Below are 17,844 nucleotides of genomic sequence, written 5' to 3' on the forward strand. Positions count from 1 at the left end.
TCTATTCCAACCATCAGAGGAGAAAAGCCAAATAAACAATATTTGTGAGCAAATTGAGGCGATATCATTGATCGAGTTAGTCTATGATATTCACTATGGTTTTGCGAAAACAATAGCGTTCTGAACGTCGACGAAACTGTTATCGGAATTTTGGAAGTAAAATGAAAGTGTATATAAATACATAGTTAAGTGTAATAGGATTGTATTATAAATAAAGATATATTAATCATAAACTCTTGGTAGTGCACAATATGGCTGAGTTACTAGCGAATCGCATGAAATACGTGAATCTAAGGTTGGTTTATCTTTATTCCTACTTCGATTGGAATGGTCTATTTATTATTGGTTATTATCGTTATACTTTAAGCGTGGTATGAAATATGATGAGAATGATTTTTTCGATGCGTGCGCACAGCGTGATAGGAACGCTGCAGAATAATGGAATAATTATGTATTTTAACTATAGATATATTCGTCAAGAACTTTTCTTAATATGGAAACTCGAATGGTATACCTTTTTTATCTTTACTCCTGCCGTTGGAATATAGTATATATAATCAGAGTGAGCCTGTGCGTGTGTGCGTGTGCGCGCTAGGAGTGCGGCGCGCGGCGGCGGCGGCGCGAGGCGGGCGGCGTGCGCTCCTTGCTCTCCGCGTACTTCTGCACGCACTGCGTGTACACGAAGACGAACGTTAGCGGCCTTACGCATGAAGAGCCATGTTTGGATATGACGTATGCGATGTGTATACATATCCTCGTGTCGTTATATACGACTTTATATATTTTCACTGATTAGAAAGCGTCACTAAATTTGTTCAAATTTTAATAATCAGTCGATTTCTAATTTATTGACTTAAACTATTTATGCGACCAAAATTATTTAAAAATTTGATTAATACAAGTTCCAAAAAATATTATATATTCTGTATTTATTAACATTTCGTAAAATTTCACTAGTGGGACAATTGGAACTCCAAAATATGAGCAATTTTGGCGAAAATAAAGTTTTTTAATTTTATCGATACTACAGCTTCCTACAGTTACCTCGTCGTATTTGATAAGTTCTGTCATTTCGAATATCTTCTTCTCCAGACTCTTGATGTATAAACGAGCATTTGTAGCATTTATGTCCAAGGATTTACCCAGCAGTTTTAACAACGGCAGAGAATCGCAGTCTGATGACCTGGAAATTATATTTTACTATTGAGCTGTATAATTACAGTGAAGTAGGATAAAATTATTACAACTCAACGGTATTACATGGTACATAGTACAAGAGTTGACAATAGCAGCTTTTGGGACATGAACTGCTTAAACCTCAGCTTTTTTTGATAGGAACACAAAAGGTCGTAAACTTTGTAAAGGAGGGCTTAACTCCAATAGCTAATATGAAATACACATCAAGAGTTGAAGTATAAATTTTTCGTAAAATAGGCGGCAAAACTCTTTCTGGCAACCATTCCATCAAAAATTTACTGTAAAACATGGGGTGGTATAATGACTTAGATCGTGCGGTTTATATTCCTGACAGTGCCAGTGTCTATGCGCGAAGGAGACCACTTAACATCAGGTAAAACGTTTGCTCGTCTGCCTTCCCTTAAATAAGTAGATTTTAAAGTATTGATTTAGGAATATGCTCAAATAATAACTAAACGTAATTTTCAATTTATTAATATTTTAGTTATTTTAAATATAAACTAGGTAGATGGACTGGCAATATGACCACCTTATGGCAAGTGGTCACCATTAGACATTGGAGCCTTAAGAAATATTAGCCATTCCTTACCATACACCACCAACCTTGGGACCTAAGATGTTATGACCTTTACAGTAGTTACCAGGTATTTTTGGGCGTAGAATATATGATGAATGGGTGATACCAACCCAGACGGCAAAATGTATCCATATATATATATAAGTACAGTCAAAGATATGTCGGATGTCTATATAACGTTAAATACAGTAATATCAATACTTGTGTGATATTAATAAATTTAATAAAATGAGATACATACATGGCTAAGATCTGAACTTCTTGCAACAATCCAGTCAAGACCTGGTTAGTTTTGTCGTACATCGCCTGGAGGTCCTTCGTTGCTTCCTGCCGTTCTTCCAACGCCGTTCTGAGGATCTCGATGCTGTCTTGCTGCTGGTACAGCTTAGCTTGATGTTTTTCGTGTTCGTCCTCTAAAATTGTTCTTTAACTGTTCAATAACATGCTTTCGAAGTGACTGCGTTAGGAATATAACAATTAGTAAATATTTCAATACAGGCCTCGACTTCGTCGTTTCAAATTACGTCGAACAATGTTTTGACACTATTCCTCAAGCAAACGTCAATCGTTTCAATTTCCGGCAGGAGAATTGAAAGAACGCGAGAAGCGAGAAAAGAAAGACAAGTCTTCAAAGACGAAGAAGAAAAAAAACGAAGCAATCTAATATGTCTCGACTTACGTCGTTTCGATTTACGTTGCGTATTTCGAGAACCTAACATGCCGTAAGTACGAGGACTGCCTGTATTATAAATAAAAATATTGGTCAGTACAGGTACGGCAGAAGGCTAAGTAAGATCCTACGGTACTATGTCAGACATCCCCAACTTCCGGAACTTAAAATATAGGGCGTGTCTCTGAAATTGTGGACGTGTGAGTTGGGAGCCTCGCGTGTCCTATTTCAGACGGCCTGGAGGGGGACTTTGTGCTCCCGTGTGCTCTAGCGAGGTGAGCGGGGAGCGAGATCACCTTCGCCTCCTGAAGAGAGCTCGACACGATTCCGCCGCTCGAATCCGTGCCGAAGATGGCTATCACAGTGGTTTTAGTAGGTAGGGATTCCACATAACCTGCTTCCCCACGTGAAAAAAAGGATCTATATCAGAGGACTCTAGTAATATTTATTGAAGTTAAATTTGACTCGATAACACATTAGTGATTATTGTATACAATTTAAAGTCGTCAAGACAATTTAAGACTCAATTTTTTTTAAATATACAATGGTTCATTTTAAATAAAGTAACCGGTGATGAATTCCTTTGGAAATGATTAGATTTTTGTAAATACTTAACTATACAGGACCCACAGCCTATCTAACCTATTTGTCTAATATTAAGCAATGTGTACTTTCGATTAAAGAAAAATACAACAAGCTTATATATCAAAATAAGTAGGCATTATGGGCCATCTTATGATAAGTAGTCACCGCCGTCCACATTCGATGCATGCTTGGTGGTCAACCTTGGAAATGAGACGTTATGTCCTTTGAGCCACTGACCGCCTTTAAGTAATAGCATTTTTACTACAGTATTAATTAAAGCTGTTACAGTCCTCTCATGAATGCAGATGTTCCAAACTCATACCGATATTCGTTTTGAGCATTTTGACGTTGTCGCTGAGATGCTTGAGCTCCGTGTTGACTTCGTTGATGTAGTTGAAGAGCGCGTAGTTCTCCTCCTCGCGACGCGTGAACTCCTGGATCAGCCTTTCCACGTCCGCTTCGCCCGTGTACTCCTGCGAGTTAGGAGTACGTCGAATAGTCAATTACCTATGTGACCATATTAATGTCCGATTAGTTGTCAGTAAAAATGCAGTAGAACCTCGATTATCCGAACGCGTCAAGCGTTGTAGCCGTTCATCAATGAACAATTGACGATTTAAAAAAATAAAAAAAATTACATCATTTGACTTTTTTTATGTGTTTTATATTACTTACAATAAGGTACTTACATTTCGATTATTCGAATAATCGATTAGTTCGGATAATCGAGGCGCTACTGCATTGCTTCATGTCGCTGGGGCTGTAGGTCATCATTTTTATTCGTCTTAAACATTAGTTTAAGACGAATAAAAATGAAGTGTCATTAGACACTGTATAGGTGGATCATGGACTAGATCATTTAAAGAAAATTTGAGGAAGCAAAGAAAAAAACTTGAGATATCTAGATTTATTTGTAGTAAAGACCTACTACTGCTCAAAATGATGACATAAACTTTCTATGTTTTGGGATTACACTAAGTAACCTTTGTAAGCTAAAAACGGTCAAATACTTTTTATAACTTACATTTAGAATAACTTGACCTCATATATTTATTCAAGTACCACACAAGATAAGTATGGCATTTCATTAGCAGTCAGTTCATTTATATCGACGACTGGAAAACAGATGATACCAGTCGTCATAAAACCGAGAGGTCTGTTCGATTAATTGGTCTACAATGATCATTATTTACATTTAACTTAACAAATGTCTTGGAATGAAAGACTACGACACCTACGCATACCTGCAAACAGCTTTTGACGATGTGTTCCAATTCCAAAAATGTGTAGCTGAATATTAATTTAAAAGCTCAAGGGAATAAAAATAGACCTTAGGAGTGACATTGCATTGATGGTATAGAATAACTCATGTAAATGTCAATGACTGGTGGTGACTTACCAGAAGATTGTTTTTATACCTTAATCGCGTCTAATATATTGACGTAGTTGTTGTAAACGCGTATCTCCTGTTCCTGTTGTTCCAACTTCTTGGCTTCGGCCTTAGCATCGGCGGCTGTGAGTCGCACTGTGCCTTTCGTACGGAGAAACTCCTCGAGCTTCATGCTGTGATCCAACTGACGCTGAAGTTCGCGCACCTCCTAAAAGATTTAGATTTATAAGTTATCTTTTCATTAATTTTACTCTTAATACTCTTTATTATTATTGCAAGAACATTTTTTAAAAGCCGAGTCTGCAATTGCTACCTTTTGAGTTTATTTAAAATTTTATGACGTTATCGATTAAACAACTTAACTTTTATTTGAAGCTATAATGGCCTTACTACGAACTTTAGACGACCCAACATTTGCTCATGCTAGTCACACTATATTTTTATAATAATACAGCTATTCCGTAAAAACCAATACATAAAACCACAAAAAAATAAAACCATTTTGGAATATCAATAATAATTATAAAAATTAAAAGTTACACGCAACAAAATATTACGTATTAGTGTAAATCGCGTCGTAAATCGGATTACGACAGTTCACTAGTGAGATACGAAGTGAGGATAGTTCTGTTGTAAATCATAGACATATACTGAATTAATATACTGAATATTAACCGAATATTAACTCTAAGTATAAAGGTTAGAAAACCCTTGAATAGATTCCGACTCTGATCATACCAGGCAATGTTTCCTGTAATCCATTGCGGCTTTCTCTTTCAACGCGTCCAGCTTAGCGCACCATTCCTCCCTCTGGTCGTAGGTGGTTATAGCTTGTTCCACCAGCTCGAGAATCTGGGCTTTGCCTTCCATAAGTCGTTTAATTTGTCCCTTCCACATTGTGTTGAAAAATTGCCTGGAATTGACAGCTAAATCAAATATTAGTGTATATTAAAAAACGCTAAATTACGTACTACGTTATTAAATACAAGTTGACTAGGAATACGTCTATCATAATTATCGGATACTAGTTGTTGCCCGCGATTTCGCTCGAGTTTTAGGGGTTGGTCGTCTGGTATTATACACAAAATGTAGGTACCTAATTGTTAACAATATATACGGTACGTAGGTATTTATTATTTATTAATATGTACAAAAGAGTGATTACAGAGTTCCTTGTCTGTGTTTCTAGATAGAAATAACCGATCTGTGCTAATAAATTTATATTTTAAAATTACAATTCTAAAGTTATCGTTAAAGCGTATTTGAATAACGATAACATTATAATTATTATTCGCTTGCTCTAACTCCATTCGAGGTCGCCATACCGCACAGTATCGTAACGGCATTAAAAATGGATTTGACCGAACTGTCATTGTTCATATTATTTACGTTAATAAAATAGTTACTTTGTTTTGTTGTTAGTAGATGGCGTTAGTAGGTCTTTAAATCGCGCTATAATTGTCTTAAGTTATTATTTTATGTATATCGTCATACGTCGTCTAAGAGTTGCAAATCTTATCAAATTCTTGAGGATGCTTCTCTTGTCGGTCAGTTCCCTATCCCTAATCCCTACTTGACACTTGACACTGACAGAACATTTGTCATTTACCTATGATGGGGGCTGATGAGCCTATAATCGTAAAGTTATAGCTATTTATTGAAGTGAGATAAATATGTCCTATATATAAAATATTCAAAAGTATTTCATAAAAGCTGAGATACATACTATTAATACAAGAAATGAAAATAAACTTGTAACCCCAACTGCCCGTTTGCTTACGGTACAGAGAACGTCTTTGGGCAACGGTATACGCATATATAATAAGATACCGGGAAATGTAACCAATTTACCATTTACAAAATTTAAAAAGTTTATTAAGACTATATTAATAAATAAGTCTTATTATTCATTAGATGAGTACTTTTTAGAATAAAACGCCTGGTTTAAGGCTCGGGTTCCATCACAGGACACTAATTATTGTAAAAAAACAGCATTGTAAATCTGTTTATTTGAAAAGAGCAACTATGCGAGTTTCTTGCCGTTTCTTCTCGCTGGAGGCTGCTTTCCGAAACGGTGTTGGTATTTAAATATCGACGATTCAAAAACGCTTCGCTGTGAAGTTTACTTGAATAAAATTGATTTGATTTATAATATAAAAACAAAAACTTTAAAAATAAATCAATTTTCAACCAAAACAAATGCTTCTCATTACAATAATGATTACACTTAAAATTGTACCAAAAAGTATTTAAAATTATAGCTAATACAATTGTAAGTTTTATAGTGCATATATGCTAAAAACTCTATAATTCTCCATTAATATTGTTTGAATGTGGTAAAATTGTTTTTATAAAAGCCTCGGTCAGATAAGCGATATTTCTGTCCGATATGTTAAAAGTCAAGGGCTAACGATTTTGTTATTCAGAAGAAGTTCGTCGGCCTCACCGGTCACGCAGCAGGCGATCGATCTCAAGACGCATGCTATAGTTGTCGCTGTTGACCGCGTTGAACTTTTTCATGGCTGTGTTCAAGCGGTTCTCGAGTTGACTTATTATCGTTTGATTCGTCAGGGATATCGCGTAATCCTAAAACATAATAATTCGACGTTTAGATTTAAGGTATCCTTTGATTTACAATTTTCTCGTTTCGTTTGGCTGATCAATCGTATTTGTGTCTAGTCGCTTTATCTTTTTGTCTGTATAACGTAGTTTATACACACATCACAGTCATTCCCAAAACTCAAGCGAGGAAACGATTAATACATTTCGAGTTTTTGATTAGATCAATTTTTTTTTATTAAAAAACCTAAACGTAAAATAAAATAAACAAAAAGTATAATCAATTAATATATTATTTAATATTAATATTTATGGTAAATTCAAGCGTATTCCAACCGAAAAACATCGAAATGACGCAAAATCTCTGGTTGAGAGCTTGAATAATCGGTGATTTGCGAGAAAATGACGTTTAGAACCTTTTGTTGAGCACAATATATCTAACGCTTAGCTTTCAGGAAATTGCAAATCTGTAAATTTAAAGGTTAATGCCGTGATGTCCCCCGAAGATTGGGCAGGTAAGGGTTCTTAGAGGGTATGCCGGCGCATTTGGCTGGTTGGAATCCCACATATACATCATCAGAAGGAAACGGCAAATCCGTTTTACAGCGAAAATAAAACCATAAATTTCATTATTCGTCTGTGAGAGGTAATTACTTTTGATTTTTACCTCTAAAATAATAATGTCTCACGTCAACAAATGAATTTACTTGAACATAGTTGTAAATAACAGCTGATATAAGTAAACCGTGAATATTATACTGAAAAGGTCACAATCGATCAATACTTAATACCTTTTCAAATCCAACACCCTTAGACTTCAATCCCTTTATCTCCTTCTGCACTTGTTTCAAAAGGAAATCCAGCTCAGTGATCGTGGTGCGATGTTCTTTTACTTCAGTGGAACTTCTTTCGTATTCTTTCAAAAGTGTTATTAGTTTCTCTCGCGTTTTTGCATTGTCCATAAGATTCGATGTACTTTTTGTTAGCTGAAAGGTATTTGTAACAATTTAATCATAATACTCTATAAAAGTGGGTACTTGTTCGGAGTATATCAAGAACAAGTGGATACTTGTTCGGAGTATATCAAAATGTGTGGAAATAGCATTCGTGTTTTTTCATACAGCATGTAAATTAATATCAATCGTATTTAATGGTGATAAATATGTAGTAATAACTGTCGGAAAACTATTGGATTTCTTTCGGGTTATTCTCGGTAGAATATGAATCCAGACTGGTTAGCGGTGGTGGCTTTTTTATAAATTAAAAAGTAAAGTAACAGGCTAACGTCAACGTCTCACTGTTGGGCAAAAGCCACCCTCCGAGGAAAGGGTTTGGAGCTCGAAATGAATAAAAATTAAGCATATCATAAACATTCAATGGTGCTTGCACCGAGTTCGACCTCAGATTCATCGATCAAGATTTATGCCTTGTAACCGGGCCAATGAAAATAGCTCCAAATTTTCTCCTTAAAGGGGAGGAGCCCTTAACCCCGTTTACAGGGTCTTAATTGTAAAATGGCGATTCAAAGGGCTATTTATACTGAATTTAAGTAGGGTATATTTTGATTTGAGCCTAGTTTAAACTGCGTCACTAAAAGAGCGAACACTAGCATCACCTGATTTAGAGATCGGTAGCCTTACATTTGATTCAACACTGTAACATGTTGATTTAAAGGTTATTTTATTAGTACTTGAATGAAGAATAACGAGAGGACATTAGCGAAGATAAAGGCATGGATTAAGCAAGAACATGATAAGTGTCTGTGAGGAGCTACGTCTCAAGATGGTGACGTCGTCGGGATGGTACGATTTATAAGTTCACTATTTGTCACAGCCACGAATCGTACCGTCAAATATCTGTGTTACGTTTTCTAATCCACCTTGGAAGCTGAATGAAACGAGTACGATTAAAAACAGAAATTTAAGTACATAACTTACGTACTAGGTTCTATTTTTTATTGTTATATTTGTGTATGTTTGTGCTAATATAAGGTTTTATTATTTAATTGAAGAGTGTATTCTTTTTTATTGTAATTTCATAGTGGAGTGTTATACACCACAACAGGTATTGTAAATGAATCAGTCCGTGTATTTTTGATTGCATTGTTTTTGTTAATATGCCGATGATGTTTCAAATAAATAAATACGTAATAGTTCTTAACAATAGACTTTTGTCGTACTTGTCAACTACAGGGCCGGACCGTGAGTTTAGGAGGCCCTGGGCTAATATTAGTTAAAATTAATTGAATGGGTTTGATTAATTGCAGGATACGCAGGGCTGCAAACCATACGATCTGTTTAATTTAATAAAATGATGTATTCTTTCGCATTGTCTATTTTTGACTTTGACTTGACTTAGCTAGGGGGCCTTGAATCCACGGGGCCCTGGGCTGAAGCCCAAAAAGCCATACAGTAGATCCGGCCCTGGTCAACCAATCACAGACAATTAGATTACGACATAGATACTACTTTTTAATGATTTCTTTCTGGTAGCCCAATATGAAAATTAAGCTTGTAAAATTATAATTCAAAATTTCTTGCAAGAGCCTACTTGAAGTATATTTTGGTTTTGATTTTGATATATTTCTAAAAAGTAACAATTTTATTGAAAACTTCAGTTAATCACAGAAGTGACACTAACGCGCTAGTGTTAATTTTCCCGCCAAATTGAGACGCCAAGAAGAAGTTACGCTTCGTAATCAGTGACGTCACTCTATCGCGGTTTATTATATCGATAGAAAGCAGAGTACGAGTACATCTGCATTTGCATAAAGAAACGTCCCAGTCATCTATCTCGCAATAGATCGAAATGCGTCAAGAGTATCATATGCAAAAAATTAACATGTTATCGTGTAGATTTATTAAGCATTGGTATGTTGACTTAATTAGATTTGCGTTAAACTGATTCTTGAATGTACTTAAATAGCTCGGCTGTTGTTGAAAGCGTATAAAATTATTGGCGGTTACCGGTTTCTATCCGGTAATCAGGCGATTCGATGTGGGATGATACTTTGATGAAGAGTTGTACATTTCCTTCCTAGTTCATATTACTGACGTTGTTTTATTTATGATTCAAGTCTAGGAATAAAAAAACACAATGCTTAATATTGGTCGTTTTATTTGGCTGAATGGAATTTTCTTTGCTTTATGATTATAATAAAAAATGTATTTTTTTTGTAAATAGATCGGCAATATAACTGCAGAGATCATTAGATAACTTACTCTGTAACGTTTGATTACTGATGTTACGAATAAACAATTATTGTTTATATTGCAAAATTACAAACATCGTTATTATGATAAGGTTTTATAAGACTTATTACTTCTATGAGATGCCAAACAGAAGTTCTTGGTCAGTAAACCCTTATTGTATAAGCACAACTTCGAGATGAACAGACATAAACAAAAATCATGTTTTTTCGACTAGGAAAATTGAAATTCTCGGTTCTTCACGAATATAATATGAATGTATTGTAGAACTAAACGGGCCTTTTAAATAACTCTATTGACGATTTTTGGAATCCGTTACGTCGTTTAAAACATCTAAGTATACAGAAGGCGGGAAGTGACTGTTTTACACTGTGTAGAGATAATCTGTTTGTATTTTAGGAAATCAGAAGTTACGAACACCTGAAAGATCATCGCCCATAGTCAATGGTACTACAAGAAGAATAAAACACTCCTATCAGCGCTATTATAGCGTCACTAACACTGGTTCTAAGACCTTTAAATTGGAACGCAGTAATACGAATATTGAATATATCCATAATAATAATAATTAATTCTCAAACTTAAATTATAACGCTGCCTGGTTATAAAAATTAGAAAAAAAAAAAACAATTTAAAGATAATATACGACAAGAATAAAATGTCCTTGGAGATAGAACTTGAACAATAAAAAAATACAAAGCATTGTTATTTGGCTGAATAGTAATTGGTAAGACGGCACTACCCGCGGTAGAAATGAAAGTAAGATACCGCATAAGATAACTATTAGAAAACCAATACTAGGCAATTGCCATGTATGAATGGTTGAGAACAACAGACCCGTAATTCCATCATGATGTTGTCCAGCTCTGTTGTAAGCGTGCGTATGATGTTCCTCTGCACCCTGAGTGTGGGCTGCACGCTGCTCGTTACGTTCGCCCGGTCTATCTCCATAACTCTAAACTGGATAAATAACATATATTATTATATTATAACACTAGCTGAACCTGCGGCTTTACTCGCGCGACATTTATTAAAACCTCTCACTCACTTAGGGGTCGAGTTTATAAATATATATAACACAAATTTCCAACGTGGAGTTTCGTAAAATCCGTTCTTAGCGGATGTCTACACCTCATAAGGAACCTACCTAGCTGCCAAATTTCTAGTTTGTAGGTGTTTTTTGTATAAATATATATATAAATATACGCTTTTATATATACATATAGTTGTTAATTTAATTATATTGTTAATTCACGTCGTAAACCAAACACGAAAGTTTTATAGAATAGGCAAAATTACTGACGATCGAATACAGAAGGCAGCATTTTATTGTACGTATAACGTTTATTATTACAACGAATTTTCGTCAGCGAGCTCTTAATTTACGTTATATGCAATTGGAAATGTTCTTTACTTTTTAGACATTTTATCATTTTTCTTTTTTTTACTTCATGAAAATGAATCAAATAAGAATAAAGGTTATAATTAAGTATCAATACCAAGTCTAAAATTAATAAAAAAAAATAAAACCTTAGAAAATCGTGGCTGAATAATAATAAATATTATTATTGGCCATGGACTTGAGTACTGTAAGAAAAAAATTTCTTTGGCATCTGTCCTATAACTTTAAGTTGGCTGGTAGGCTGCACAGCTACGAGGAAAGATTGTCGCATTTTGGACTTCTTTCTCTTCGCGATCGTAGACAGCTTCTCGACAACATATTTCTTTTTAATTAATTAATGAGTCCACAGACTGCCCATACCTATTAGGTAAATTGAGGATTAATGCTCCAAGAAAATTTTCTAGGCCGTCTGTATATGCACCTTTTACTGAAAAATTAACGCACTCTCGTCAAGGGCGTTTCTCCCCTATTAACAGAATGTGTATTAATTATAACAACATATATAAAACTATAAATAAAGTTAAAAGTACACAAGAGTTAAATTCAACAGAAGTGAGAACCATTGACATTTTTGATAATAAATTGTATAGCTTCAGAAATCAGTTACTCATGTATTTTAATAATAAATAATTCCTTCTTATTGTAATTTTTTTTATATGGATTTTTATTTTGCAATCTTGATAAAGACTAAACCAATATTTAATCTTAATTTTGATTGTGTAATTTTTTGATTGTTTTTATTGATCTGTAATTTATTTATTGATTGTAACTTATTCATTTTATTTTCTCATTGTTAACTTAATATTTTTATAATTCTCTGACATTTTAATTTTAATTTACTTGTTTAATTTTGATAATTTTCCTCTATTCATTATTATTGTAACACAAATAATTTAAATCAACTTAAATTTTTTGTTTATAACTTTTTTTATTTATAATTAATTCAATTTTAAACTTTTTAATTGTATCGTTGTTAACTATTATTTTTTGTTGGTATTATGTAACACCTGTAAAAAAGTAGTCACTAAGAAATATTATTAGAACATTTTATTCCTTGTAAATGTTAGTGTTCTGCTTGTTGGTGTTCAAATAAATAAATAAATAAATAAATAAAAAAAAAAAAAAATATATATATATAATTGTTCCTTATGTCATCAATACACGACGAATAAACCATGACTCAGTCTTGAAATCGTAACATAATAACACGATATTGCTGTTTAGCGATAGAATGCCTAAATAGACAAAAAATAACTAGAAATACACTACAACTTCTCCTTACCTACTACGCGCAAATATGATAATTGTATGGATTATGAGAAAGTTAATAATGTAGGATGAATTATTAAAAGCAGCAAAGATTATTAAAGAGATTGGCAGAATATATTATTCATTTCAATGAATTTATTTTACATATATAAATTAAAAAAAAAATGTGTCACCTGTCGCTGCAGTTTCGACAGTTCATCTTCCGCAATTTTTTCCATTTCCATGTCATCATTTGGTGACGCCATTTTGTATCTGTTGAATACAAATCAAATATTTATTTTATACACTTTCCTCACACCGGTACAAAACTTTTCTATACTTTACTTTTTTTTACTATAATATGAATGTATTATACATATTAACATTTGTCTTGAGTCTGTTTATTAATGAGAATCGCATTAAAATCCGTTGCGTAGTTCAAAATGTCAGATGGCGGGAAAAGATTTTGTTTAATACTATGTAGAGATTTCGTATAAGGTTGCATAATAAATGATTATTAAGTATTTTATTATATAAATATATAAACATATATTAATGACAAAATTAAATGGAACATTTTAATTTTATTTTAACGAGTGTCTAATTATTGCTACTTAATAAAACGTAACTTTATGTTTTATTGATTAAATTACACTGCCATTAGTAGCCAGGGCATTTTGGGATCGTCAAGGGTATGGATAAATGCTATTAAATTCATGATTCTTGTTATTTAAAAATCCTTTAAATATTTTCACATATAAATAAATTAATACTTTTAATTAAAACCTATCATTTGGGGATAATTGCGATATTTTATATACTCACTGTATTGTATGTGTAAAATTATATATAAAAAATGAATGAAATATACAAACATATATATTATTACATTAATTATGGTTTTTATAATAGGTATTTCGCGTGCAAAGAAACAACTCTTATACTTTACTCATGTAACGACAGTTCAGTGTTAATTTTATTAGGACCAGATTTACAGTATGACAAGCGATACTTCTGCCTGGGAGACTTCTGCCCCAACATGAAAGGGATGCCCCAACTTAATGGTTTTAGACAAAATCAACTGACAGTGTACTAAATTATTTGTTGGTCTGATAAGAAAAATATTCGAGGCCACCTCCTTTTCTGTACCATAGGGCCTGCAAAATGTATATAAGACTCCAAGTCCAAACGATTAAATCAACATTATTTATATTTAGGTCAGTTTATCTTAACAAAAAACTTGTCAAAGCTAACACAATAATAGCAGTAAGCATCAATGATTATGGTACGTTTCTTTATCGTCTTGAATTATTTGATTACAATTTAGTTACTTACCAAGCACTTCAAAATATTCACGGATTCCTTATCGTTCTGCGTATACTGTATCTTGAAGCTACCGAAAATTGTCTTTACGGTTTCAAAATCGTCTGAAATGTTTGATCAATACCGTAACTACGTATCTAGTATGTACATGAAGTTTTATGTCGTTTCGGTCGCAATTACGTTAAGAAATGATTTAGTTCATAGCACATTAAAAATTTGTTTAGTTCTAATTTAAACTAACTAACCCTACAAATCGATTTGACTAAATAAGGGACAACAAAATAAATTAATTGTATTAATAGGTACTAGTACAATGTTGTTTACACCTTTAAAGACGTATCACTTTGTATGTTACCCAAGTCAGATATTAATTTTAAGTGCTTAGTGATAAGTTGATGGTGTAACTTTTTCAATAAATAAATAAAAATAGTATCGCCGCGACTACCATACATGTGAGCTGAACGGGTGTTAGGTATTCAGTAGGTACCTTGTTTGCTTTTCTCATTTTGTCCCATTGACAAACCGTACGCAAAATTTAAAAATTATCGGTTGTATAAGTAAATAACAAATAAACTTACTGTCGTATTTTCACGATAGTTAGGATTAAACATATTTGTCATATTATCTCTATTATTGAATACTTTCAGAAGTACTTATTACAATTATTGCAGTTAAGTAATTATTAAAATATGGATGTCGAACAAAAAGTAGGAAATCGATAAAACAATTGCAAAATCGCTAACCAATTAGTGTAGCTCGTTGGCACAATATCGATTAAATTCAAGGTCCTTTTTTGCCATAGATTAATCTAAAAGTATATTTTATAGGATCATGAGATCACTTCCTATAAAACACAAATAAAAATAAAATGTTTCACCATTTTGGTCCGACTGGCCACTCTCTTTATTACCTTGATACAACACCTGTCTCTTTCTTTCGTCTAGGATTAACGCTTACCTTGTATTGCTATTTCATTTTACACACGTGTGTGTCTGGTCAGAGATAAATTTTACGTAGATAGATGTGCCTCCTCAGGTATTTATTTTAATAATATATTCTTTACAAAATAATTATGTTTTTTTGCGTTATATAAACAGACCGCTATTGATTCATTCATTAATAATTTCACTTTTTTTTTTATTTTTGTAATAAATATGTGGCAGTTACAATTATCGGATAAACATAACTTAATAATAAGTTTTTTTTGTTACTACAAAGGAAGAGAGAAATAATATAATTTGTTAATTTTTGTGTTATATTTCAGAAAAACATTTTTTTATTAACGCAAATTTCCATTCTAAATCAACGGATTAAAAATACATACAGAAAATAATGTCTAAATAATAAGAAAAAAGGCCATTTCTAGTAAGAAAACAATTACATTTTTATTCTTTAATTAGTAAAATAAATATATGTATATTTATTCAGGGAAAGATTGCTCAAGCCATAATAATTAAAAGCAATACCTTCATTAGTTATTGAAGTTTTTTATTGCACAAGCTATTTAGTGACCAATCGTATAATGTTTTACCTGGTTCACCTTTTATCGTAACTTAATCTATGACGCTTCAGGTTCGTTCCACCTCTTAAGTTTTGCGTCAGTTTGTTGTGTCCGAGCCGTCGTCGAGGCAACATCTCTGCCAGTCGTCCGCGAGTGAATCGACATAACGATATCGCGTTTCGTGTTCAGTGCAGTGCCAGTGACACGGAAATGTTACGCTTGTGATCTCATAAAAATATTATAATGGCATTAAAAAAGGATTTCGACATACCAGTGAATGTTTTCAAACAGATTAAGTTGCCCAAACCCGCGAAGATACAGCAGGCTTTCGAGAAGTTTTTCAAGAAGAATAACTACACTAAAATAGTGCAAAGTTAATTAGTTAAACGTAGCTTTATAGGTTAAATGGCTGGTGAAGTTAGTGAAAATATAAGTAGAAGTAGCAGAAAAAAATCCAATTTCACTGTAACAGAACCGCCCGATCGCAAATCGCCTAACTTTATAACGGAACACGTTGAATTTGTTGGTAAAGGTATTATCAAAACGCCCACTAATAAAAATAGAAGAAGCAGAAGTAGAAGTGGTAGTAGGATCACCCCAACTGTTCTCAGCTTATCTGATGATTATTTTTACGAGGATTTAGAAGATTACGTTAAAGAAATGTCTGCGTCTACAACAATGGATGCCAGTGGTGAACAGGATGTGTGGAGTCAGCTCCAACAGAAGGAGTCTGATCTGTTGCTGGCGGCAGAGCTGGGAAAGGCACTGCTAGAGAAGAATGAGGAGTTGAAGAAAGAACAGGAACGCATAGCAGAGGAATACTCCAAGAAGTTAGAGGTAAGATTATATTTCTTTGGAAAATTAATTTTGCGCGGCCAGATTTAGAAATTTCGCTATTGAGCATCACGTTTTGAATTACAACAATTGTTCACAGATCTCGTTTCTGAATAAAATCTAGAAAAGCTAGTTTTAATTTATTGGTTCATCGCGTGCGGTGAACTCGTTAGATTTTGTTTTTTAATTGCTTTGTAGTTTCGAAAATATCAGCTCTACGTTGTAGAAATTCCTTTTTTAAGTAATAACATATTACTCCTCAATTTTACGAAATAATTATTTATCTGTATTTGTAATAGCAACGGTGTAAGTTTTTACTTCCCAGTGCTTAAACATTTCCAAAAAATATCATATATCATATAGGATATCACGGCGACATACGAACGAATACTTGATTGAATGATTTTGGATCTAAACAGATCGTGAATGAAACAAAGGATGAGCTTTTCATCGTTCTTTGTTAACAATGTTGAAATATAATTATTGTACAAAAACGTATTGTGTTAAAATCTAGAGTATGCTCTACAGAAATGTACGCACTTTTGAATAAAATAAAGACAAATTACAAAAAAAAGCGTAGTTTTTGTATAATAATTAAATAATAATAATTTATATAAATTCATATTATTTAATACAAGACTCATACAAGTAAGGTCACGTTATGAAATTCACTCTGTTTATTGTGTTAATTTATCTTTTGATTACCAAAGACGAACATTTATATTTATTAAAAAAAAACTTGGAATGCAAATATGTAATAAAATATTGTTTTTTAATCTGTTTTTTTTTGGGACTTTTTAGCGACAAAGCTAAATGTCAGTCGCATCGTTCCCTTAATAAAATTTCCACTACCAGCAACAATAATAATAACCATATAAACACAAAACTTATTTTAACTTAACTGGTAAATCATTTTTGCCATATCTGAGTCGGGTATAGACAGTGCGCATTGAAAAACGCCGACATCCTTTAAATTTACTTCGAAACGTCGCTATAAGCAAAGTTGATAGTACTTTTGAGATACTTTTTTTTGTAATGTGATATGTTTACTCTATTCCAACCATAACAGGAAAAAAGCCAAATAAGCAACATTTGACAGCAAATTTAAGTGATGTCATTGGTTTGAGAGCTTGAAACATCTATGATATTCACTATGGACTAACGAAAAATTGGCGTTTTGAACGTTAACAAAACTGTTATTGGTAATAATTTTGGAAGTAAAATTAAAGTAGAAATATGTAGTAAAGTGTAATAGTATTATCTTATAAATAAAGATATATCATTCATAAACTCTTAGTAGTGCACAATATAGCTGAGTTTTTAGCAAATTGCATGAAATACGTAAATGT

At 33.0% G+C, this 17,844-nt stretch overlaps 2 protein-coding genes across 2 annotated transcripts in view; one reads left to right on the forward strand and one right to left on the reverse strand.

Moving 5' to 3' along the window:
• Window positions 1–591: 591 nt before the first annotated feature.
• On the reverse strand, window positions 592–14,264 carry LOC125072129 (coiled-coil domain-containing protein 63-like). Its single transcript, XM_047682641.1, has 11 exons — window positions 14,173–14,264; window positions 13,032–13,110; window positions 11,025–11,147; window positions 7,770–7,964; window positions 6,866–7,005; window positions 5,158–5,332; window positions 4,448–4,627; window positions 3,352–3,502; window positions 2,016–2,187; window positions 1,045–1,183; window positions 592–669 (listed from the first exon to the last, which is right to left on the reverse strand). The coding sequence occupies exons 2-11, from the start codon at window positions 13,101–13,103 to the stop codon at window positions 592–594; spliced, it is 1,425 nt and encodes a 474-aa protein (XP_047538597.1). The 5' UTR covers window positions 13,104–13,110; window positions 14,173–14,264.
• A 1,510-nt stretch (window positions 14,265–15,774) lies between these two features.
• Window positions 15,775–17,844, forward strand: part of LOC125071803 (bicaudal D-related protein homolog) — a 97,938-nt gene continuing 95,868 nt past the window's right edge. The window contains exon 1 of the mRNA XM_047682190.1: window positions 15,775–16,498. Within this exon, the coding sequence (XP_047538146.1) occupies window positions 16,067–16,498 (432 nt within the window). The 5' untranslated portion in view covers window positions 15,775–16,066. The remainder of the gene's footprint in view (window positions 16,499–17,844) is intronic.

This window comes from Vanessa atalanta, chromosome 20, assembly GCF_905147765.1.
Source record: "Vanessa atalanta chromosome 20, ilVanAtal1.2, whole genome shotgun sequence".
Classification (NCBI taxonomy): domain Eukaryota; kingdom Metazoa; phylum Arthropoda; class Insecta; order Lepidoptera; family Nymphalidae; genus Vanessa; species Vanessa atalanta.